This window comes from Netta rufina, assembly GCF_964035555.1.
Source record: "Netta rufina genome assembly, chromosome: Z".
In the NCBI taxonomy this organism is placed as follows: Eukaryota; Metazoa; Chordata; class Aves; order Anseriformes; family Anatidae; genus Netta; species Netta rufina.
The window spans coordinates 9,681,441-9,706,548 of NC_140126.1; the positions used below are offsets into that span (position 1 = coordinate 9,681,441).

The following is a 25,108-nucleotide window of genomic DNA, read 5'->3' on the forward strand; positions in this document are numbered from 1 at the left end:
TGCTGAACTGTATTTCATAAGCACTTGCAGAGAAGTTTTTAGTCTATGAAAGTCAGTCCACTTTGAATATGCCTGTGAAGATTTGGATGAACACCAGATTTGTATCCCCTGGTACAGCATTCTCAATATCCGATGTTTTTTAATAGAGCCACATACACCTTCATTAAAAAAGGAAAGGCTTGAATGCCACTGCATTAATATCTTTCCTAATTGCAAAAGTTGCTTAAAAATGGCAAGTAGACAGAGACAGAGATGGGGGAACAGTTGTTGAAGGATTTTGTGTTATTAGGAAGCTGTCTCTAGCTGTTAGAATACAAACATGTTAATGTTTTACTTAACGACATAGAAATCTTTTGAAATAAGTATTTTATTTTATTTTTTTCGGGTATGACTTTGTACATTTCCCTTCACTTTTGGGAAGAGGCAGCACTGAAGTGATAGAACTTGCTAGAACTATGGAAGATCGGGTTAGAAGGCACACTGAGATTTGATCCCTCGCTCCAGCACAAGTTTGAAATTGTTTATCCTTTTCAAATATAAAGATAATATAATATAACTCTCGGCTTAGGTAATGGGTAATGATACTTTGAAAGGTAATTATTGTTTCTTAAAAAATATTAATAAGCAGCCAGTAAGGCTTCTAAGTAGTAGTATATGTTTTAAGCTCCTACATATTTAAAATATGTTGCACTCCACAAGCAATTCTTCATCAGGAATGCATCATGTGTTTTTATAGCAGCAAAGAAAGAAGCAGTGCAAACAAGTTGCATGCATATTTACACTCCATTTGCAAACTGGGGTTCTTCTTTCGTTTCTTTTTTCAGAAATGTCAGAATTTGTAAAAATATGGTTTAAATAAATATGCAGTTCAGTCAGAAAAGCCCCATTTGTCTGCTGTAGTGACCTGTGCTCACAGAGTCTGCGACCACAGTCAGAATGTAATTTTACATGTTCAGATTCTTCCCTGCTGACATGCTGCTTATCTGGCTATCTGGACAGCCAAGTGCAGCAAATCTGAGCAGCGCTGTTCAAACAGCACCCGTCACATACCGTCATGGCCACTGAAGCAGAGCTTGCACATAAGAAAGAGAAGTTTTGTTTAAGTTTTTCTTTTCCTAACTGAAAATATTTTCTCAGAATAGCAACTCGTGCTGTCGCTATGCTGTCTGTATAGCTACAGGACAGGTTCTGAAGGAATTATTTACTAGATTATAGGCTAGGAGAGGGAGAGGAAGCAAGGCAGAGCATAGGCTGTGTTTGTTTCTGTTTTATCCCTGTTCAGTGTTTAAGCATCTCCAGAGCTAGAACTGATCTTTTAAACTAAGGTTCTGAAGATTTGTCAGAGGGTTCTGGGAGTTTGTATCTGCTGTATCATTCTGCACTAGGAATATTTTATTTGGCTTCCAGAATACTTTATCCTTGAACTGCAGAGTTTTATGTAAGTAGCCTAACATACTGTAACATAGATCCTCTTTGTGTTGCTCCATTTAGTTTTCTGTTTTTCTTATATAGTTATTTTGGCCATTGTAGGCTGCAGGGGATTCACCTGACCAAATATAGATGTCTACAGTTGATCCAGTCATCCTGGGCTCCCTTTCTAATAAGCAGAGAAAATAAACACATCTAGACTGTGATTATCTCATGCTAAAATAGATATCTAAAATAGGTTAGATGAAGGTCACTGTAATATATGGTTATTTCTTTCCATTAACTGTAAAGGGAGTGAAAAGTGGTGGACATTTGAAGGGTAGACCTGTAAAGATTAGAGTTGTAGACATATTAAGCTTGGTGAGGTAAGTCTTACCTGTGATCTTTGCTTCCCTCTGTTGGTGTTGATTCTTTCCTGTGAAAGCACTGGAACTTTTCACCTGTCTTGCTCTGACCTTGTATGTGGCACAGTTAGACAATAGGTTACTTCTGCACTCATTTCTGTTGATTTAAGTATTTGTGACTGTAGGAAAGTTAAAGCAGGACAAGAGAAAATCCTGCCACTACATGAAGGGATTGTGTTAGATGAGATTCAAGTGTAAGCTCTCTTACTTGCACCTGATTTCCAAACATAATTGTCAAAACATCAGCATTTTACCTTACGATTACAGAACATTATCTAAATTTGAATGAACTTTTTTTTTTTTTTTCATTAAAGTTAGTGAAAACATGAGTTTCAATAATTAAACTGTTGTTAACCCAAGACTTTCACACATTCTGTTATAGCATGTTCCCTTTCCAGTTTCAGTATTGATCTATTATTATCAGTATCTTCTTTTCTAGTGGCAAATTACCATTGTGAGGCAAATAACTTGTGAGAAAATTAGTTTTGTGCTTTTCACCTTACAAGTGGAATGTTGGCTGCACACTTGTCACAGGAGTAGTACATGTTAGCATCATTCAGCGGAGTTTTCTGCCCTCTGAGCATAGTTTTGTGTTGTGAAAATAAATGCGTCTTCTCCACTTACCAGTTCTGTTTGTCTGTGCTTTCGTTCAGTTTTCTCTTGGCTAATAGCCATGGGAGAAGACATGAATTCAGTGAACTTAGCCTAAAAGTCTGATAGCTCCATGTAGCTGAATAATCACTTCCGTAATTGTGGAGCTGCCAGAATGGAACGATAGGCTGTACCTGAAGTGAAGAGAAAAAAATAATTAAAAGGTTTATTCCAACAGTGCATAAGTAATGTGTAAACATGTTTTTCTTTTTCTTCCCTGCATGGCGGGAGGATCTTTACCAGTGAACTTCAATAAGCTGATACATTATCATGCATTATCAGAAAATGGACTTCAGATGAAATGTTCAGTTTCAAAAACAAACGTATAGTATTTAACCTTAAAACCTAACTGTCTTTAGGGAGAAAGGGTTGATTCCAAAGAAAACAATGTGTGGTTGAGAAACAGTAAGACCTCCTTAAGGAGGCAAAAGAAATTAAAACATCATTGTAAAATATGACCCCATCTAAATTTACTTTTCATTTTGCAGTAGCAATGAAAGAATATAGCCCCACTGAGCTGAGTGTTGCAGAAGTGTATGGTGATTCCAATTTATGCCAAAAATATGTCTTTGGAATGTTTTGAAAAATGGTGAAATTTGATATCATGCCAGTCGTGCAAAAATAATGACCTCCATACTCCGGGAGATCAACGTATGCATACATACAGGCACGCACATGTCTGTTAAATGAAATTTTGTTAAAACAAAAGATCAGCAATTATCTTGGTGTTTCTGAACATATAAAAGTAGTTGGATGCTGGATTCTGTTGGATGGTGGTTAAACTTTTGACTGAAATGCAGAAAGAAAAAAAATAATCATACTCTATTACAGTGTCAGCTCACAGACATGTCAAATGCTAGGAATAAAAGAAGACAGTAATGGAGGGAAACCTTAATTTTCCCTAGCTGTCTTGCAAGAGAGTGAAGGAGGATATAGGTGAATACTTGCTAGAGATGATCTCTCTTCTTATTTTGTTGCATAACAGGCAACCTTATATTTTGGTAGGTTAAAAAGATACTAGTGAGATTAAGTGACTCCCCAGGCTCTGTAACGTGGCAATATTTGCAGGTGTAAGAATTAATGTTTAGATAAAGGCCATACAAACTGTGCAATAGTAGAAACTAGGTAGATTTGCTAGATTTGCTTTTTTTTTTTTTTTTCACTTTATGTATTTTTTCTGTAGTTGCTTTCCCCTTAGAGTAGGAAATTTAGGGGTATATTAAATAATTCAGGGAAACAGAAAATGTGACATGAATCATATAGTCTTATATAAGTCTTATAAAAACTGTTCTGCCTGTTCAGTACTCTGAAGAAACTGCCTGTGGTCAGACAAAAGCCAGGACTACTGGCTGTACAGCAGGGGAGAAGTGGGAGTGACCTGCTAATAACACTGGCTTGATCATCTCATGAAACCTTGCCCTCGTGTGTTGATAGACCAACTTGGCAAGCCTTGCTCCAGCTGCGTCTGTCCTTAATGCCCCCAGCCGATTGCTTCACTTTCCTGTTAGAGGTTTGTCCAGAGGACACGGGGAGTGCCTCCCCTCTGTGCTGGGTGGCTGCAGGAGCAGGAAGCTGGAAGAGCTTTTAGGTCTCTAGAAGAGCCTTTTCTCTCCCTCAGTAAGGAGAATATCATGGGCCATGGGCCCTTCCTGGCAGCTGGGGTTGTAGGGAAGGTCTTGTTACTGCGCCAAGTAGAGGAGCTAAGAAAGGAATAGGAGACTACAACAGGTATGGGAAAATCTGTAAATCACAGAAGAGAATAGGAGGTGGGTGGTCTGCATGGGGAGCAGACCTGTGCAGCAGAGAGAGAGAGAGAGGGGGGCCTCTAGCATCCCTGCTGAAGCTCCTCAAAACCCCAATGAACTGCCAAATGTGGAAACCTCTCTGACCCTTCCTAGAACCTCTTGCTGGAATTTATTAGCCTTTCCTCACCTTCCTCCCTGCAGCCTGCACAGACCCCTCTCAGACTGCTCGTCCTGTCGTGGGGCTGCTCTATCCATGCTGTAAGATTAAATGTTTTTACTTGAAGTATGGGCCAGGGAACTGAATTTTGCCATCACTGCTGCAGTCTTGAACTGACTTTATAACCGAAGATCCAGGAGAATTCTTTCAATCCTTGACATCAGTCTGCAGTTCTATGACCTTACCAGCCTCGTGGTTTCATCATAGTGGTAAATTTTCCATTCCTATGCAACAAATCATTTTAAATCTTTTCTTGCTGACCTTGTAAAATGCCCTCTCTGTATTGTTTACCCCTGTAGGGGTGTTAGCCCAAGTGTTCTGGACAGTTTCAGTTGAGGTAATTAGCTTTTACTTGCTGAGAAATCTGTTTCAGTTATTATTCACTTTGCCTATTAAACATGAGTATATTTCTAGGCCAGAATAAATGTTACATTCTCTGATACAGAGAATCCTGTTTCAGGCTTCAGCGTCACATTTAGAGGCCAGTCCTGTCAAAGGACAGTTATGTGCATAGTCCCAGCAAAGCCGTTTGGGTAGTTGCCTACTGAGCTAACCCAGATGGAAAGTAACTTAATAGAAAAATAATGTGGTGTAGTTTACTGTTTACCTGCACGAGCAGCTCTGCCAGTGTGAAACAAAGAGAAACAAGCGGGTGAGAACAGACTGTCAGGGCTGAGGCTATTTAGGAGCCTCCCCAGAACTGCATGTGAACTGGGACTGTGCTTGTCTCAGAAGAAATGCGGGTGGAATAGCACACGAGGAAGAAGGCATATAATCAACTTTGCCTGCCACTTTTCTTTGTGCTTTCAAGTTTTATGTTGAAGATTACCACCTACTGTTAAGCTCTTACATTATTACACATACGTTTTATGAAACTAAAAACCTTATTTTCAAAGAATTGGGAGCTTGAGGTGTGTATAGTGCTTAGTTTAAAAATAAAGTAAAAAAAAAAAAAAACAAAAACACATTCAGGTAATTGAATTCATGTAATTAATTAAAGGTGGTAAGGCTAGCTTTAGGCAGTTACTTAAAGAAGTAAACATTGTAATCTAGATCCCACTGAATCTGTCCTGACTTCTTTCACAGTGACAATGAAGCACTTTTTCTGTTAACATTTTTAATGTTCTTCCTGCCTAATTTCACAAAAATATTTTCACAATCTTCTCCTACTATTTCCTAATGCAGGGTAATGCATTTATATATGCAATAGATCTTGCCAAAGTCTTTTCAGATGGATTTCATTTGAAGAACTTAATATGTTTACAACAACAGAAGTACCAAACAGATTTTGAATCATTATCACTAATTGTAATTTGTAAGTGCTGTATTTTAAGATAGATTATCCGTATGGTTACAAAGCTGGCCAGCTCAGGTCCACTGATAAAATTATTTTGAGTATTTTCATGACAGGCCTCCAGGACTTCATCCTCTAAAGATGTGCTGTCCGATACCTCCAGCTATTACAGTAATCTTTTTATATATATATATATATATTGAAGATGTTTACATGATGATACAGTCTGAGTTTTATTGTTCTTAGTTGTTAAAATAATACATAATTTTCCATTTGCAAAGCTGAGGGATGATCTGTAATTTTATCATTTTCATAACCTACCTAGCTTTTCCTTTGTTTTAGCTTTAATTGTTTTAAAAAACAGAAACAAGTCTTTCAGTGTTGAATGGTGGAATCTAAAATTAGTTAACTGAATTTATAACTCTGGTATTTGTGTATCTGAGTATCTGAGCCTTTACGCTGGCATCCACTGAATTCTGTAAACTGGTACTTGTGGTTAGGCAAGTCTTTTACAGTAGGTTTTCAAGAAGTACTGTCGGGCAACTTGATTCCATGTTCCTGTTTTATTTCTCTGAAAAAGCATGAAACCACCTTGGCGATTGCAACAAGAACTTGCAGTTAGCTTTTAGTTGCTGAGGTTGTTGCTTCTGGCCCAAGCTCTTATCTCAAGGGATGCAACTGCAAGTATCACTTTGTTCATTTGGGGTTCCATTGCAGGACATGACCTAAAAATGAAATGAGCTATTCTTAAAAATCATTGTGCAAATTGGAATTAGTATTCAACGTAAATCCCCTTTCCATCTCTTAGAAGCAGAAAGTGGGAGCAAGAAGCTCAACACCCGAGCAACCTGCTGTAGTTGGACCTGCCCAGAGGATGGGGGTTGACTTAGGTGATCTTCAGAGGTCTCCTTCAGCATCAACCATTCTGTGATTCTGTAATGTCCAGTATCAGTAGGCGGGTACGTGCCTATGTGCATAGGCAGATCAAGCCAGGGAAAGAGTTGTTTTCCTGCTATAAACACACTTACTTCCATAGAAAGCTGTGAAGCAGGACCTTCTTTGACCTGGAATTTGATGTTTCACATTTCCAGTGATAAAGATGTCTAACTGAGTTATTTTAACTATACTCAACAGGGAAGTTAGTGGTAATGGCAGTGAAATGCTATCTTTAGGAATCAGTTATTTTTGTATGATGAATATTCCCCTTCCCCCATCACTCTCAATGTTAAAACCTAGTCTACAATGATCCCTCTTTTATACAGTTGTTTAGAATTTTTACTTCTTTAGGATTATGTGATTGGGAAAGATTAGTAGGATTCAGTTCAGGAATTCAATATTTTGCTCTTTTTAAAGTATTGCATGTTTCTAAAATAGTCTGAAAATCTCTGTAAGTAGTTTTCATTATTTCTTATAAAGTAGGTTTATATGCCAGTGGCTTAGTGAAATTACTTGCATGTTCAGAGATTGTATTTGTTTAGTTTTTAACAAATTATATTCTGGGGACATTTTACAGTTTTAGAAGATTTATTGTGCTGCATTTTATGGCAGTTTCTTCTGCCTGCTCTGGAGCACGTGCCATGGTGGTTTTAAGTGTGCTGTGGATGTTTGACAAGTTAGAAACTTAGCAATCCCCATCAGTGCTTAGCCACACTGTCTCAGGCTTTGTTTTTGTTGGCTGGTATCCAGTACCATGCTATAAAATACATTTACTTGACAGTAGAAAGTGGAGAACCACATTAACTACAAAGTTTTAAAAGGCTGGCTAAACACATGCAATAAATATTAATAAAAGAAAAGGCCACCCACCTTTGACCCTCAATGCTTGTTATTAGCTTTGTATGTTTTAGAATTACAGTAACATTTTGAGTAATAGCATTACATAACAGTACGTAAAAGTATCTTATTCAAATCAAGCAACTTGTTAACAACCTTGTATTGATTATTTTGGTATCTTGTGGCAGGGATTATACTGCATTGCCAGAAACTTGCTTTTTTTTAGATAACTCTGAAGTATAAGTTTGTTGCCCTTTTGTTGTCTCATAATAAATACGCCAGATGTATTTGTACCTGTAAGTACAGGGGAAAGTGTAATGTTGTATGTGTTTATATGTAATGGGCAGGATGTTTTATAGAACAGCCTTGTAAAGACTGATCAGCTGATTCATGTAAACTCATCTCACTCATTTATTTTTTTCATTTATACAAGAACACCAAGCAGAAAAACGGTTCTACAAAAAGTCATCCTTCATCTTGTACTAAAATGAAAATGTAATTCATGATGGATGAGTGGGCTTCAGATTTTTTTTCCAGTACTTTTTTTGTTAAATGCCTTGTAACATTCCAAAAAAAAAAAAGAAAAAAAAAGTATGTAAACCAAACCAGAGATAGGAAGGAATGTGAAGTGGGAAGAGTGATAGAGTGATTCACTGTTCAATAGAGCTTATACATAATCATTCTCTTCTGATTACGTGGTTGTCACCTCCCAAGTTAATGGCTTTGTTTCATTTGCACCCCCTAAGTATATTTTTGCTTTGTTTATTTCTCTGGGTGAGACATTGGTGTTTTCCATGTTGTGACTTTAATGTACTGTGTTATGTAAAATAAATGAGTAAATAAACTACAGATACTTTCATGATAGGTATATGTAAGTGGTTGAGTATTGAATTAATTCATTTTGAAAAGTCTATAGTTTTTTGTGTTTTTAAAGGTAAAGGGAAAAAAGGCTAGAAAAATCACCATTCAGTGAAACGCTAACACGGTGATGCATACTGCTAGTTCTGGATACATTTATTATACAGCTAACAAAAACACTGTCAAAACATTGTTATATATCTAACAAATAGTTATGGGGTTTTTGTTTGTTTGTTTGTTTTTTCTTTCAGTTAGATGCACACATGATTTTTGTTAGTATTGAGTTGTGTTGTCCTTCCTGGCAGATTGTGACCGCTTCTTTGGCGCTCTCATAAATCATGGCAGTCTTGCAGCTTTTCTGGGTTGACCTGCTGATTCAGTTTTAGTGCAGTGATCAGTCACGTGGAGAACCACTCTGTGTGTATAAAAGAACAGTACTATTAATGTCTGAAAATGAGTTGTACAGACAAGAAGGGTGACAGAGCTGTGAGACATAAGCTTCAAATAACAAGTTTTCCTGGATCTTTAGGGGAAGAAAGATCCAAGAGATGAATATCAGACATTTGTCTGTTCTGCAGTCAGCAAGTGAAAGGTCAGCACTGTGTGAAAGAAAAATAGATAACATAAGGAACAGGGTGGAAGAACTAAGGATTAAAAAGAAAAATGCAGAAGTCATGAAGGCTTGTACTACTATATCTGAAGCACTTCATTGTTCTCCTTCAAATCCTGTTTAGTGTTCCAATTCCATTATGCCCACGAAGACCCTGGAGCAGTTAGCCTGTGGAAACCACTGTTTTTTCTCACTACCGCCCATTTGTACTTCCTTCTCTGCCTACATCCTTGTGTTGTCACTCCTTTTACATTGTGTTCTGCTCTGGAGAAGAACTTTTACTCATTCGTGTAGTCACACTCATTCATGTATTCAAGCTTGTTTGTACTACAGTGTAGGGTCTGCTTTTTGACAAGATGAATATTAATCGTAAAATCTAAATGAATGACCAACTAACTGTCAATATGTTGCTTTATTTCAGAGTGTTGTGCGTTGCCTTTGGCATCCCAAGCTGAATCAGATCATGGTTGGTACAGGAAATGGATTGGCAAAAGTGTACTATGATCCTGTTAAAAGCCAGAGGTATGTAATAGTTAGTGGTTTATAATTAGGATTTCTCAGACATAGCCTGATGCTATAATTATACTAAGAGAAGAGAAAAAAAAAAGAGTTAGTAGCATTTGCTGTGCAGTTTTAGCTACCAAGTTACAAAAAAAAAACAACAAACAAACACAAAAACAAACCAACAAAAAAAAAAAACAAAACCACAAAAGTTTGTACTTGAAAAGCAGTGCATTTTCCTCCAGGCTCTCTGTGGTGCTGTATGCTGGCAGTTCTACCTGAATTTACAAACGTTTCCATTCTTGAATTGTATGAAATTTTCTGTAAGAATAACCAGCCTTTCATTTCACCTCTTGAAGACTGCTGAAATGGTGTTATTGAAAGGCTACTTATTGAATTTAGTAATATTTTTGTCATATTTTGTCATATAGATGTATTTTTGTCATATTTTATTTTTTATGAAGTACAAATGCTGTTTAGAAGCATTAGCTTAAACTTGCCAGTCTGTGTATTAATGTTAGAGGACTCGGTTTGAGACCTTGCCATCTCTCCCACCCTCTTCTGTCACGTGTGGATTTTGCCTGTGTATCTAATGGAAGGGTGGCAGTGATTCATCAGAAGGTGACTTGTCAGCCTAGAATGAAAAGAAGAGGATTTAACTAGTCTATAGATACTTACACAATTAACTTGCTTTTACCCTCTAAATTGGCTGGGGTACTTCCTTCCTTATCAGCTGAGGAAGAATGCATACTTCATATATAGAGTACTGTATAATATGTTCTTCCAAAGCCCTTGACTTTGTTTCACTTGCATCCAAAAACATATTGTATTATAGTTCATAGTTCTGGATATTTACTGTGGCCTGGCGATAGGAATATGAAAATAAATTCCGGTTTATAAGGTTGTTAGAAATAAGTATTATTTTTCTGTTCTTTCTCAATTTAGAGAACAGGAGGGAGGTTCGTCAGCATCGTTTGTTGACTCTCTCCAGAGTGCAGCCTGAGACTCCTGTACAAAGACCACAAAAGCCTTAGCTCAGTTCTGTACCCAGTTTTATTCCTAGTACTTACAGTAAGAAGGAAAATAATACCAGTTTAAATTAGTCCTGCTGCAACGAGGCTTCTGCAGAGTTTCTCGGTGCCGTGTTACAAACACCTCTGATTAGATAACTACAACAACCCAGGCTGCATAGGAAGGGTACTAAGGGTACTAATCATTGCCAATATTTGGAATGAAGCACTTCCTGTGTGCATGCTGCAAGTACTGTGGACAAATGAAGTGTGATATGAATCTTCCTCCCATACTTCCACCAGTCATATAAACTGATCTGTAATAAAAGCACTAATCTTTTTGCCCTCCTTCACATGTGCATGGATGTACCAAGATATACGCAGTCATGCATATTTAAAGTACTGTATAATTCAGTTGAGAATATGTTTTGAATAAAAAATGGTTTGTATTTGATATAAACTGACCAACTGAACTGCTGTGTGTTTTCTCCTAGGGGAGCAAAATTATGCGTGGTCAAAACAAAAAGAAAAGAGAGACAAGCAGAGACTCTTACTCAGGATTACATTATAACACGTAAGGAATTTAAACATCTCTTTATATGAGCATTCTTACATCTTTCTTAGTTATCGTATTATTTGCAGATGATTTACTTTTATGTTTTCCCCTGTAAATAGTTGCAATCATTCCTTAAGTATTGAGTGCTACATACAAATTTATTTATAGCCCTGCAAAACTGAAAAGGGGTGTATTTGGTATGCCCTGTAATGGTTAATGGTGGTTGTTTTCTAGATTCTGATGCAAGTTTCATGCATCGGAAAGGACAACTGCTTTAAAAAGTTGGGATGACCTTTTGCAAGAATTTTGTATTCAAAAACAACAACAAGAAAAAATGACCAACAACCAAAAAAACAAACAAAAAACCCACCAACTTCTTATACTCCAATATTCTTTTCTTCCTTTATTGAATTTTCAATTTTACTTAACTAAGTTGGTGAATTGGTGAGTAGAGATGAATTGAAGAAGCCTTTCGCTGCCTGGGAACATCAATAGTACCAGTGGCAAAATCAGAGATGCGAGCATTAGTTCTTGAATAAATTCCTAGAGATCTTTCAAGATTTAGAACTTGCCTAGAGATGCGTGGGTTTTCAAATAGTTAAAATATCTTTCCAGCTTACGGGTTATAGTCTAAGACCTCATGTTCATATTAAGACTCATTGATGCATAAGAAATAGTTATTGTTGTTACTGTAGAAAGTTTAATGACCTGTATTTTCCCTAGGGCATATTTTACAAGGGGACGAGGGGATTGAGAGATTTTGGCCTTCCCACATAGTACTAGCTTCTTTGAAACTTGCTGATAGAACTAGAAAGAACTGAAGATCTTAGAAATCCTTTCCAAAGTGAACCAACCCCTTTTTCATCCTCCTCTACTTGATTTGTTTTGAACTTGTAGCTGCTCTTTAATCTTAGGATTGCCTATAATAGCTGCTTAAAATGCAATAATATTTTCGGAGAGATTAGGTATTACTTTTAAAACACAGGAATATGCAGCTTCGGTTTCCTTTGGACAACCTTGACTCCGCATATGGAAAAAGCTTGGATCTGTGCATTAGTCACCTGAGATGCTCTATGCACACCAATCAACCTCATTGCTTTGAAATGCCTGGGACAATTTATTGCTGTACTTTATGAAATCTGCAAAAATAAAACCTAAACACGTATTCCCAAAGATCTACTGCTGTGTCATATGGCTGTGACTTTACATGGCCTAGTAAACTGAGCAGGCTTCCATAAGTAAGCTGGAAAATCAAAGTGAGAGGTCTCTGGATGCTGACTTCATCTTTTCCTTATTAAATGTAGAGCCAGTTCCTCTACACTTAAGATTTTGTTTGTTTTGGTTCTGTCTTTGTTGGGTCTTTTGACCCCAACACAATTTCCTGCAATTTGGGAAACAGCAGCAATCATCGTACGGCAGTGTTTTGCCTCACCAGAAGAAAACTGTCCCTTAACATGGTGTTTCTTTGGTGCTGACAAAAGTGCCTCTTGTCTGAGCTGACTGAAACAGCATATAGGTAAATGATTGTGATTGAAGGCATTGCAGCAGTTTTATGATGAAAAACGGGCTTTAAATCCTGATGGTTTAGTCAAACTGTCTCAATTATGGGTATTTTTCCAAATTTGATTAGTATCATAACTTTAAAAAAAAAAAAAAAAAAAAAAGAAAAAGAATATGACTTCATTTGCAGAAAAAACATGTCTTGGATCTTTGAGGAGATTCCTCTCCTCTCTGTCTCAGAACCAGAAATGCATGTAAAGTTTTTTATGCTGCTGGAGTATTAAAGTGCTATAATAAAATGGAATATTCAGAAAAGAGCAGCCAGTTGGTCACAATGCTAATGTCGAGGACTCTCAATGTCAGAGGAGTAGATTATATGCACATATACTATGCAAACAGTATTTCAGATGAAAAACTGCTACCTGATACAACTGTGGAAATTTGGCTACGTTCATGTTTGAAAAATTCATCAGGAAGAAGCTCTCTAAAATATACCTCGGTAAACCATTGCTTGGATACAGTAAAAGCAGAAGGCTGCTTCTACCACCTTTCTTTTTGTATAAACAAATGACCCTAACCCTTTCCTTTGTGTGAACAAATCCTTGCAGTCTTCACCCTTGTAATTAAAACATTGAAAAGATAATGGAATTTCTAATGTTTCTTTATCTCCAAATTGTGACTCTTTAGCCCATGCACTTCCCATGTTCCGTGAACCACGACAGCGAAGCACTAGGAAACAGCTGGAAAAGGATAGGCTGGACCCCATGAAGTCTCACAAACCTGAACCTCCAGTAGCAGGACCAGGTAATGTAGTCATAATCGCTTCATGCTGTTGTATACCAAATGGACCGTAATTCTTGGGTTCTGTGTTTGTTTGGATTTGCATTCAAACATTTTTGGGTGGGGGACTCTGTTATATGTGTGAACAGCGTCCAGAACTGCTAGACATTGGTCTTTGGAGTGCTTGCCAAAAATAATCACAATTCCTTCATGTAATCAGTAAAATGTGTATGTGAATGCAGCTCTAAATTAGGCTCTTCCTGTAATATTAGATAGCTTCTTTGTATCAGATCACTGTTACAGACAAAATATAACATTTTTCTGTTTATTTCTTAAATATTTTTCTTTAAAACAGTCATTTAATTTATTTTTTTGCTACAGGTCGTGGTGGCCGTGTTGGAACACACGGAGGTACCTTGTCATCATACATAGTCAAGAATATTGCACTGGATAAGACAGATGACAGCAACCCTCGAGAGGCTATTTTACGTCATGCAAAGGAAGCAGAGGAGAATCCATACTGGGTTGCTCCAGCATATGCTAAGTAAGGAAGCAATTAAAAATACAAGTAATATTTCTGGAGACCATTGGGAGTTTGTAAAAATAGAAGACATACATTTTTAACAGTATACTTTGCCTTTTCTGGCTTGTTGCCATTAATACGTAAACCAGGGATATGTCACACTCCTATATGAAGATAAGAGTTTCCAGGAGGTTAAATTTTTAAAATGTGACATTACCATTTTTAAAATTTGACTGTCAGTGCTACAAAATTCTAAAGCTTTCTAAATTTACTAGTCTTCTACAAATCAGTATGAGAAATTATAATATACCTTTTAATAAGGTACTGTCCCATGGACAGACTTTGGGGTGATGCTTTCCAACATACCCTCTAGCTCCAACTGGGCCTTAGGTTAAACCTTCAAAAATATTTGCTTGGTGTTATGACAACATATTTTAGATGATTTCTTAAGTATCATAAATAATTTGGATTTTTTCTATATCAAGACCTGAGTACTGCTTGAATTAACTTGGTCTTAAAGGTATTAAATATTAAAAATTGCACTGTTAATTGAACTCAGTTTAAATTGTATGTAAGAGTGCGGTATTTATCCATATCTGTTACAATGAAAACTGTGCAATATACTTCTTTACTTGTTTCTACCAAATATCTTCATTTTCTAAGAATAAGTACAATTCAAAACATTAAATAATTTCATGGTAATACTGAAATACATACTAAATAAATGTGTTTCATACTAAGGAACAGAAACTGCCACTTTAAAAATTAGAATTTATTTTTTTTTTGTATTTTGATATTGTCATTGATGGTTTTTGTTGTACAAAGTAATTATCTAGTAGGAGTAATATTTCCAAAATGCATAAGGAAGGGTTATGAAGCGATTAAACGGTCTGTACAGAGCAGGCAGAGCTACTAACAGCCTTTTTTTTTTTTTTTTTTTTAATTTGCAGCCCATTGTGCTATATTCTGGGCTGTACTTTCATTGGTACTTTATTTACTGTACTTTCTTTATTAGTTTTTAGCTCCATAATGAAAAGCAAACAAACAAACTAACACATCTTTCCAGAAACTCAGAATATATTAAGAATCATTGCTCTTTGTTGTGGTGACGCTTATTTCCCAGCTTGACCCACAATAGCTTTTCCAAAGCAGCTTGAGAACATTAGTGGCTCACCCTGGCTCTGGCTAGGTAATTAATAAGTATGACATTGTTGTGAAGTACATCAAATCAATGTATTATACAATATCACTCTTGATACCAAGTCAAAGAAAGGTTTGACAAAGCCTGTTTCTGTAACAGTTGTAGTAATGAATAGGCTAAATTTGTAACTCTTTGAGGGTTTATGTTTCCTAGAGGTGAAATTTACTGTAAATGTGCAGGTACCTGTTTTTATTTAGTATGTACAACTATTCATTCTTAAAAGTAAACACAGTCACACATTCCGTTAGGTAGATAGATACCTCAGTATATTTTTGGCTCAGTAACTTCATTGACTGTATAGTAAGTTTCACCCCCACACCTGCAATGTAGTAGACAGGAAAGTTTTAAAATTTAGCTACATTACAGAAAGCTTACTGTGTCAGGTGGGCAGATCTCATTATGGTTTCTTGTTAAAAGATGTAGCTGCAGGGAAAGAAGAGAGCTGACTGAGAAATGGGGAGGAAGCAAATCCAGACTGCTATTAACTTACGCACCAGAAGGTGATACGTATGTGGGGGAGTTGGGCTGCAGCCAGCGGCATGCTTCCTTGACAGTTTTGTCAGCTGATAAATCTCATGCCAAGGAAACTGCCTCTATCCTTGCTTTAGAAACTTGACTTTAAGACTCACCCTATGCAAAAAGCTTTTTAAAGCTTCATTGTTATTATTTTTTATTACTTTTTATTATTATTTATAAAACACTAAGGCACTGAAATGCAATAACTTTATAATTGTGGTATGTTCTTAACTTTCAGAGATGGAGGTCTGCATCAAAAGTTACAAACCAATGACAGTCATAGGTTTCATTAACTGCTTGCCTGGGCATGTGCATAATATATAGAGATGTGTTAATTATGTAGTTGATACCTTACTTTACAGGGTGGGTGTGTTTACCTTGTGTAAAAAACATTTTACAGACTTCCTTACAGATGCATATTTAATAATTGTGCTAAGTACAAATAATTGATGTAAAATATCACAGAATGTTGTGTAGGAAGTGTGTCCCCAGTGATCCTGTAAAAATTGGGTTCATGATAATAAGCAGTATATAATGGCTCCCTTAGATATATATAACATATCTATTCTAGCATAACCATAAAATCATAGAATGGCTTGGGTTGGAAGGGACTTTAGGGATTACCTAGTTGCAACCTCCCTGCCATGGGCAGGGACACCTCCCACTAGGTTGCTCAAAGCCCCATCCAGCCTTGTTTTGACCAAGGATGGGGCACCCACAACTTCTGTGGGCAACCTGTTCCAGTGCCTCATCACCCTCTCAGCGAAGATATTTTTTTCATAACATCTAATCCAAATCTACCCTCTTTTAGTTTAAAGCCATTCACCCTTACCCTAAAATATACTAAAGAGTTAGGAAAGGTAATATTCTGGTATATACTTAAAATTACGTGCTGCCTTGAGACCTGGGAAATACACAACCGGTATGTTTAATTTTTTTCAGTGCTGTTTATTCTTTTTACCACTTTTTCTGCTATCAATTTTTCCACATATGTGGTAACTTTTCATTTAAATATGATATGAGTATCCACATTTCTCTTGTTTGACAAAGCTTTTGTTTGTGTACTATCTCATGGATGGTTTTTCACATACAGTTTTCCATTTTCCTTCTTAAGAAAACATCTAAGAAAAAGATAGTCATTTTATTTTCTTCAGTGATGGATCTAAAGTAATTTTAGTCCAAAAAGACTAAGAAACACTCATTTTCTTATCAATAAAGCTTTTATAACTTGGATTATGGTGACAAGGTTAGAGTTGATCTGGTCCTGATTTGTAGTGAAAAGGTCATTCTAAATCAGATAACCGATTTTGTGGTTTTATCTGTGTTTCCACTTCAGCAATTCATATAAGAAATACCTGTGGCATGAATTCTACTGTTAGTTTATACAATGTATGTTAAAAAAAAATCCTTTTCATTGGAGTTTAAGGTGTGTAATCTATTCTTGAAGCCAAGTAGTTATTTGCATTATTTATCACTTGAAATTTTTTTTCAAGCTTGTTATTGTTAACATGATCTTTCTGTTTCTCCTGTAATTTGAACCAGAAAAGGAGAGGGAAGTACATAAGTGGCAAAAGGATGGGTGGAAAAAACAGATGCTGCTGAAAAGGATATTGGGAAATGATAAGAAGTACGTGCTGAATCAGCACATGACATATCACAGAAGGCCAAAGTGAATAAATTGTCAAAAATAAAAAATTAAAAAAAAATAAAAATAATAATAAAAAAAAAGATGACCTTGAGATTTTTCAGGAAAAAGCTTGTTAGAGACCTTGGCAAGAGTTGTTCCAGTGGAGTGAAAGGAAAGGAAGGACAGATTGAAGATTTCAAATAAAGAACTACAGGAAAGGAACTTGAGGCATCAGTTGTAAATGTTTGAAAATTACATTCTTTGTGAGCTGTTTGTTTTAACACAGCTGTACAGAGATACTATAATGACTTCAGATTTCCCTCTGAAGGATCAGCAGGAATTACTAAGCATTGTAGCTGAGGGCCTAATCAGGCCCAGATGTATCTTTCTTCTGTACCACAGAGAAGGAGAGGGTGAAACTTCCCTCCTCATCAAAATGGACCACAGTTCTTATAAAACAGTGATGTTGCCCGTATTTTGATGTCTTTGTCATAGGCAAAAAAGAATAACATGAAGCAGCAACCTGTAGCCTCCCTGTGTTCAATGCTCTTTTCCTCAACGGCAGTACCAGCATGTGAAGTGTTAGACATATTGTGGCTCACGTATCTTTAGTTGAAGGAGGACTGGACAGATCATTGTAGAACAGTGATTTCGCAGACACATGTTAGTAAATTTTGGAGACTGTTAATTTCGAGAGGGAACTACCTGAGATTCAGGAAGGAGTCAGGTTAGCTGGTGGGCTAAGGAATACAGGGGGGCCTGACGCTGAAAAACCTCTTCTTTTCTTTCTGAAAGTAGCTTTTCTGACATTATTCTGGTTTCCAAGCATGCTTGGAAGTTATCTTTTTTAATTTGCTTCAGTGCAAAATAAACACAAATTTCAAAAGTTGCTGTGACATGAGTCACATGCTGTGATACGCCGTTGTCATCTCCAGCTGGTTTAACTATAGCAGTATTTTTTAGCTGCTAGTCTGTGAATCACAGCTGTTAATGGGCTACTTTTACAGGATCTTTAAAAGGTAACTAATTAAAACAGCTGATAATCAGAGGGATTATGGTGACTAGAACAGTGCATGGCCACTGGAATTTTGTGTGTGTGTGTGTTTACATATCTGAATACACTGAAAAACAGTGAGGTAAAGAGGAGTGCTCAGAAAATCATATGAACAAATTAATAAGAATAAATTGACTTAGTTTGTTTTTCCAGTTTTTGTTGCGACCTTTCAGGGTAACCTACAATATGAATGCGTTTGTCAGTGTCTGAGATACTGGTTTTCTCTCATAGTCATGCGAAGACTCTGACCGCACCTCTTCTCTCTAGCCTCTCATGATGTAGTTGTAGATAGCACTGAGATCCCTCTTTAGCCTTCTGTTGTTAAGGCTAAAGAGACCCACTTCTCAGCTTTATAGTATATGGTGTGTTCCAGCCCCCTAACTATCTTGGTGATGGCTTTCCACTGTTCTCAAACCTGCTGGATAGTCCACCACTGACACAGTTTGTCACTGTATGCCAAAGTCTCTTGTCCTGGAGAGCCCACAAATGGCCATGCTACTTCAGATGTCATTTCAAAAGTGCTGAGTAGAGGGGAAGTTAGGTAGGTTGTCCTGTAGTTCCCCAAATCCTCCTCTTGCCCTTCATAAAGATGAATATGTTGTCTTTTCAAGTCATTGGGAACCTCCTCTGATCGCCATCATTTCTCAACGGTGATGAGGGGAATGGTAGAATCCCTATCCCTGGAGGTTTTGAAGGTGTGATTGGACAGGGTGCTAGATAATCTCATATAGGGTGCCTTTTCCCAGAAGAGATTGGACCTGGTGTTCCGAGGTCGCTTTGAACTTGGGCTCTTTGATATTTGATTACATAGCTCCTAAGGACAAAGATCAGCTTTCTGCGTGTGTTATTTAGCCCTCAGAAATTAAAGTATTTTGAAGCAGTGGAACTGTTTTGATAATTTTTGTATAAATATTAATCATGCAGAAAACTCCTACCACATTGGCAATCTCTAGTGCAGTTACTAAGCAGAACAATGTGTGTTTATCAGGTCAGGCATATGAATTACCTTAGGTGTCCCAGTTACTGCTGCTGTATAGCTTGTGGAGGTGGATCAGTTTACATTTCAGCTGAGCTGAGGCTACAGCCGTTTCATGCTAATTTTAAAAAACAAGATAGCAGGCAAGCTTAATTTCCTCTGCGTGTTTTCTCTTGAGCTGGTTACGGCTAGATTATGCTACAGTGTCATCCATGTCCCCCCACCCCCTCCACCCGCCCACATCTTCACTGGACTCAGAGTAGCTTACTAATATTTACTGAAACCTAAAACTTTTCACTGTGCTACTTATATCATGGAAAATACATAGCTTCTGGTGCTTGTTCCATGAATTAAGTAATTCTTATTGAATGGAAGTTTCTGAGAAAAATTGTGACAGTTGAATTTTCCTGGTCAGAAGTGATTGGTTTAGACTATAGAAGCTGTGTTTTACTAACAAATAACTCGTGCTGACCTGATAAGATCCTGTATGGCATTTAGATATCTTTCTTCTGAATATTGTGTTAGAAGGAAGGTACACTGCTAAAATGGCTAAACAAACTATCATCAGCAGGTTTTGAAAAAATACGAGAGCAAGAAGATTCCAGGCGTTCCATTTTTTCAGTAGACAACAGAATCCAGTATTTGAGCCAATAAAGCCTTCATCCCTGGTGGCTGTTTTGGATCTCATATTGATTTTTTTTTTTTTTCCTGAGTCGTCTTTGAGAGATGGCTTAAGTGGAGTTCATGTAACTATTTTCCAACGATGCTTTTTAATTTGGAGAATGTTAAGAGATGTTTTTGTTGTTGTTGTTGTTGTTGTTGTTGTTTTAACTTGTAATTCTGTTTTCCATGGAGAGCAGAATGACTTTTCTAACTTCCAGTAGTTTAGGTCCTCATCTGGGTTCAAGGTCTACTTGTGTGTAATGAGATGTACAGCTTGCACCAGAGGAACGTGCTAGATCTCCTCCATAGGACCATCTCTGTGACATTTTGCCTCTGTCTACCTCCATGGCAGGGTCAGAGGATGGAGAAGGGGGCAGGCCAGTAGGAAGATTCAGTGTATACAGCAAGTTGTCTTTGACTAATTTTGGAACCTTTGTATCTACTTCGTGCTGCCTATTTAACAACTGGAGAATCCTTTTTTTTTTTTTTTCTTTAATGACAGATGGCTTGGTATTGTATTACTCTTCAAAAGCGATGGCAACATTGAATTATGCCTGTTGTGTTAAGTAAGGCAGACGCAATTTTGTTAAGCTTTATGCATCTTGTAGAGTGTGACAAATAACAGTTGTTATAACAATAGTTAGTGCTTCATGTTCTCACACTGCTGTGAAAACATTATTTAATATCTTAACAAGATGATGACTGCCTTGGCTGCTTTTTATACTTTTTTTTTTTTTTTCTGTCTTTGTTGTTATGAGAATTTGAGCACAGCCAACTTCAGAAATCCAGTAGCATCAAATCCACAATGATTGTACTAAGAATTAGTTTGGAAAGGAGACCATGCAGTGATTAAAGTGTAAAACAGGGGAACTGAATGTCCAAATGGTTTGTTAAAATGCTGTGTTTGTTAATACTGTGTTCATTTAAAAAGTAATCGATAATTATTTTTATAAAGTTTGCAGTATTTAAAATACAGGTAAACAGTGGAGGAATAGATACCGTCAAGCTTGACTGTAGGATACACTGTGTTCTCATATGAAGATCATTAGTTTTATTATGTTACGGTAGTGCTGGATAAAGACTCTGGAGGATAAAACTTTTTTTTTTTTTTCATGCATAGGCTAAGCCAGAAACCATGCTGTTCTGTTTTCACTTACTGGCTCCCATGATACTGCAGTGAATCAAAATGGAGGTTTCTTTCTCTGAATAATGTAATGAGAAGAACTGTAGCTCCACTTTTCTGGTGTTCTACTAAACTGACTTGTTCCTCTCATCTGTCTTAATTTTATTCATGGAATAAACACATAATGATTGAAGGCTAATCAGGAAATAATACTTGCAGAAGATGTGTGTTTGTTATGCTGCTCTTCATACTTTTGCTCTTTGCCCAAGAGCTGAAAGTTCCTTCAGCTCTTAGAAGGTTAGTTGACAGGATTTTTTTGAGAATAGAAAACAAGTAAATCTAGGATACTTTTTTGTTAAGTATAAAGGATGTAATTTGTGTTTAATATATGTCTAATGCAGTTTCTGTTATAGAATTGTAGCCTAATCATTATTTTAATCTTTTTAATATTTTCTAGAACGCAGCCAAAAACAGTTTTTGCAGAAGTGGAACCAGAAGATGATGAAACAGACAAGCCAGAATGGAAAAAACGTAAAATTTGAAGAATTTGGTATAACGAATACTTCAAAAGCATTTGAAACAAAGAGCAGCATTTTTATTTTTATTTTTTTCTTCTGGTTATTGGGTCAAAATTTGAAAGCATAAAATACTGCAGCTAATAAAACTCGCTACAGTGTAAAAGGGAATGTATTACAATAGATTGTAATCCCACATCTGAATTTATAATAAGGAATGATTTATTTTATGCAATGGAGAACTCTTCCCTGTCAGTTATTTAACTTCATGATTTAAGTGGAAAATATTGGTCTCTAATTTTTAATAGAATTCTAGTGAGTCCAGTGTTTTACCAAATGTTTTTTTTAAAGCCAACTTTACTAATGCTGTGTCACAACAGTGTACAATGATTTCGAGTATATAAATAAAATAATACAGTTTCTCAGGCTTCTTTTTATTTTTTCTAGGAAGGTCTGATAAGCTATCCCAAATAAAGAAAGCTTACACTTTCATTTAGATTTACTAATGTGAAATAGTCCACTTTAGTTCACTTGTGTTTAAATTTTAGAAAAAAATATCTAGTGTTTATCCTTAAATAAATGACATCCCTTTTAAGTATGTGTAGTGTCTCACAGTAGGCAATTTATATGGCTTTTATTTTTCAAAAATATAAATAGGAATGAACAATTATAGATTTTGTTTTAATAAAAACAACATACGTTTGTTGCCTAGTTGATTTTGTTCAGGCTTCCTGTCCCTATTAGTTTGTATTGATTAGCATTAGGATAGAGCAGACTTACGTTTATTACCATGTCTTTGTATATATTGATATTATAGTGTGAATGAATTATGTACATCTTGGTTCACACTCTCTGAAAACTGATACTATCCTTTATGAAGTCTCTTATATAAGTATTAAAAGTTTGAAGTTTTTAACATGGAATTGCAGTTCTGAATTTAATAAATCAAAGGATAAATTTAAAACCAGTGTCCTTTAGAGAAGGAGAAATGAACCTGTGTTAGATTTAGGCATTTATATTGTGATTATAATAATATATAATAGGTATTGTGATTAGAATAGTATGCAATATTAGCGAGCGCTCTGCATTTGCACTAGGAGTAGAGAGCAGGAGACATCATAACAATCAAGCTTTCTTAATTATGAATAGATTTGAAGGCATAATTTAAGGCTATATTTAACCAGCACTTAATCACCTTTGTAACTTATAAGTGTGTGGTCCTGATAGAATCAGCAAAACTTAGGGTTTTTTTTTTCTTACAGCATTGTTCTGCATCACAATTTTATTGTATAATTTCTTTTTCCAAAGTTATCTTTTTCTCAAAAAACATTTCTATACATTAGGAAAAAATAAACCTGACCTCAAAAAACGTTGTGAGCATTGGAATAACATTCCCAAAATTAAGTATTTCCACAGCTTTCACTCAATATAGTCTTTTGATGAGTGTAACCTCACTAAACAATCCACAGCTTGTCTTTCTCCCTTGTAAAAAATGTTTTAGTACGTGCTTATCTAGAAGAGCAAATAAATGCTTAGTTTACAGTTACAGCTGTAATATGTAGAACAAAAGACTTATTACCTAGGTAAGCAGTAAATGGACGAGAAAAAGAAGTAGAAGATGAAGAGCAGCAGTTGCCAATGCAGCCTGCTAAAGACCTCATTGTTTAATGTTTCCCTCAGCAAATTAACGTCAAATGGCATTGTTTCATTTAAGGCTATTTTTTATCTTTTCTTTATCCATATAATTCACTAGAAAATAAAGCATTTTCAAATAAATTTCTGTAAAATCTTGAATAATGTTTTTAAAGGTTTGATATGTCCATGGCGTTAGGATGAATAATAACAGTTAATTATTTTTTTTTGTTAGAAATTGTTCACTGAGACAATGTGGCTAGTAGGAAACAGAGCAGGAGGGAAAGGCAGGTGAGGAAAAACACTGCAACTGTTCTCTGAGCTTGAGGGAAGCGTCTTCTTTCATGTTATTTATTCAGATCTTGTTTCCTAATTCTTAGAAGAATGAGTTCTGCAAATGAACCTTGCAGAAGTTCTGTTAGAATTACTCTAAAAGTCTGTTGTTGTTACTTACAATGGTTAAGTTCCCAATTGTCTCGAGTGACCGTTTTAGCAGCCTAAAATTTAAAATAATGTCTGTGCAGAAATGTATTTAAAAGTTTTAAAACTACCTTAAATTGTTCATGTTCCTGTACTTCAACTCCTGGCATGGTTTGTTTCCCATAGTCTTTACAATGAATCCAGACAGCATGTTCACCGACAAGGCAAATCTTAATGCATTTTTAAGGGCAATTTTTCATATTGAACAATTTAATGGTAAGAGTTAATCTGGCCAGGACCGAGATAGGAACAGTCTGCTTGACTTGGTATAACAAACTCTGACTTGACTTTTTGAACTGTCCAAGGCAAAATATTAACACGATGAAATATTTGTTATGAAAGATACACTTCTACATGCAAATTGGAATATTAGAAACAATACTTGTATTGATTTTTTAAGAACCTAATTTTCTTTCAAACTTTACCCGGGACCTAGGTTTTAGTCATTGCCAAGCTGTGATTTTGGTCTCTCATGTGTCCATATCGAGTGCTAATGTAGCCAGAGTCTAGATGGGCTTCTGCTTCAATATTTCTAAAACAAGGTGGGCCTTTTTTTGTTTGTTTGTTTGTTTGCATACTTTTATAGTAGACTTCTTTATAGAGGTGTCACAATCATCACTAGCATTTTGGCAAGCAGAATGGCTACTGTGGTGTCATCTCCAAACCTGAACATTTCTCTCCGTGTTCTGTATGTCTTCTAAGTATTTCTTTACAGTGATTTCTGGCCTTTGTGCTGATGACCTATACAGTACTACTCGCCTGTCCGTAGGGCCAGGACTTTTCCTGCCAGATGTTTGTAGCCCATCACTTGGTGGGTTGCCTGCCCAGTTTCACATTCATTGTTTATGATTTTGCTGTTGCTGTAGACGTCTTATTTTGACTCTGTAGTCCTTTGAATTGCTTACATATCTTACTTTTAATGTCTTCAGCAGCAGGTCAGGTGATTGCTAAGGCTTTCTTTCCAGGCACTTTCTCTCTTGACTGTTTGCAACTGCCTTATGGTTGCTTAAATTCCTCTCTGCACAAGTCGTCCTTATGACCTGTAACTTACTGAAGGTTTTATCTTTGCCTCTGTTTTTGCGATTGTTAATGAGAACTGTGAATTTGCGATCAGAGGCCTCTGGTCACTGTCTCTTTGCTTATGATTACATGTTTAGTTTGGTATTCTTTGTCATGCCTGCCTTTCTCTGTTGGGCTCTAAAAGATTATTTTTTCTGGGAAGAGAAGCCATGAATCTTTATCCTATCAGTTCAATCTCTGCTGGACCCTGTGGAATGTTTTGCAATGAGTGGCATTGTTGAGGAGAAGTGGCATCCTCTTGGTTGGATCTTTGTCCGTTAGCTTCTTTGGCCTCTGATGACTCTGTGGGCATCCAACTTGAGACATCTGTAGCTCGGAATCTCATTTGGTACTGAATCATTTGTTAATTTTGATGTCTTTTATTGTGGCCTGTTAGTCACAACTGTATTGC

General features: G+C 36.4%; 1 protein-coding gene across 1 annotated transcript in view; it reads left to right on the top strand.

Moving 5' to 3' along the window:
* WDR70 (WD repeat domain 70) overlaps positions 1-23,269 on the top strand; it is a 139,976-nt gene extending 116,707 nt beyond the window's left edge. Inside the window, exons 14-18 of the mRNA XM_084305378.1 lie at positions 9,402-9,502; positions 10,986-11,065; positions 13,235-13,351; positions 13,709-13,871; positions 21,468-23,269. Coding sequence (XP_084161504.1) covers positions 9,402-9,502; positions 10,986-11,065; positions 13,235-13,351; positions 13,709-13,871; positions 21,468-21,552 — 546 coding nt within the window. The 3' untranslated portion in view covers positions 21,553-23,269. The remainder of the gene's footprint in view (positions 1-9,401; positions 9,503-10,985; positions 11,066-13,234; positions 13,352-13,708; positions 13,872-21,467) is intronic.
* Positions 23,270-25,108: the final 1,839 nt, after the last annotated feature.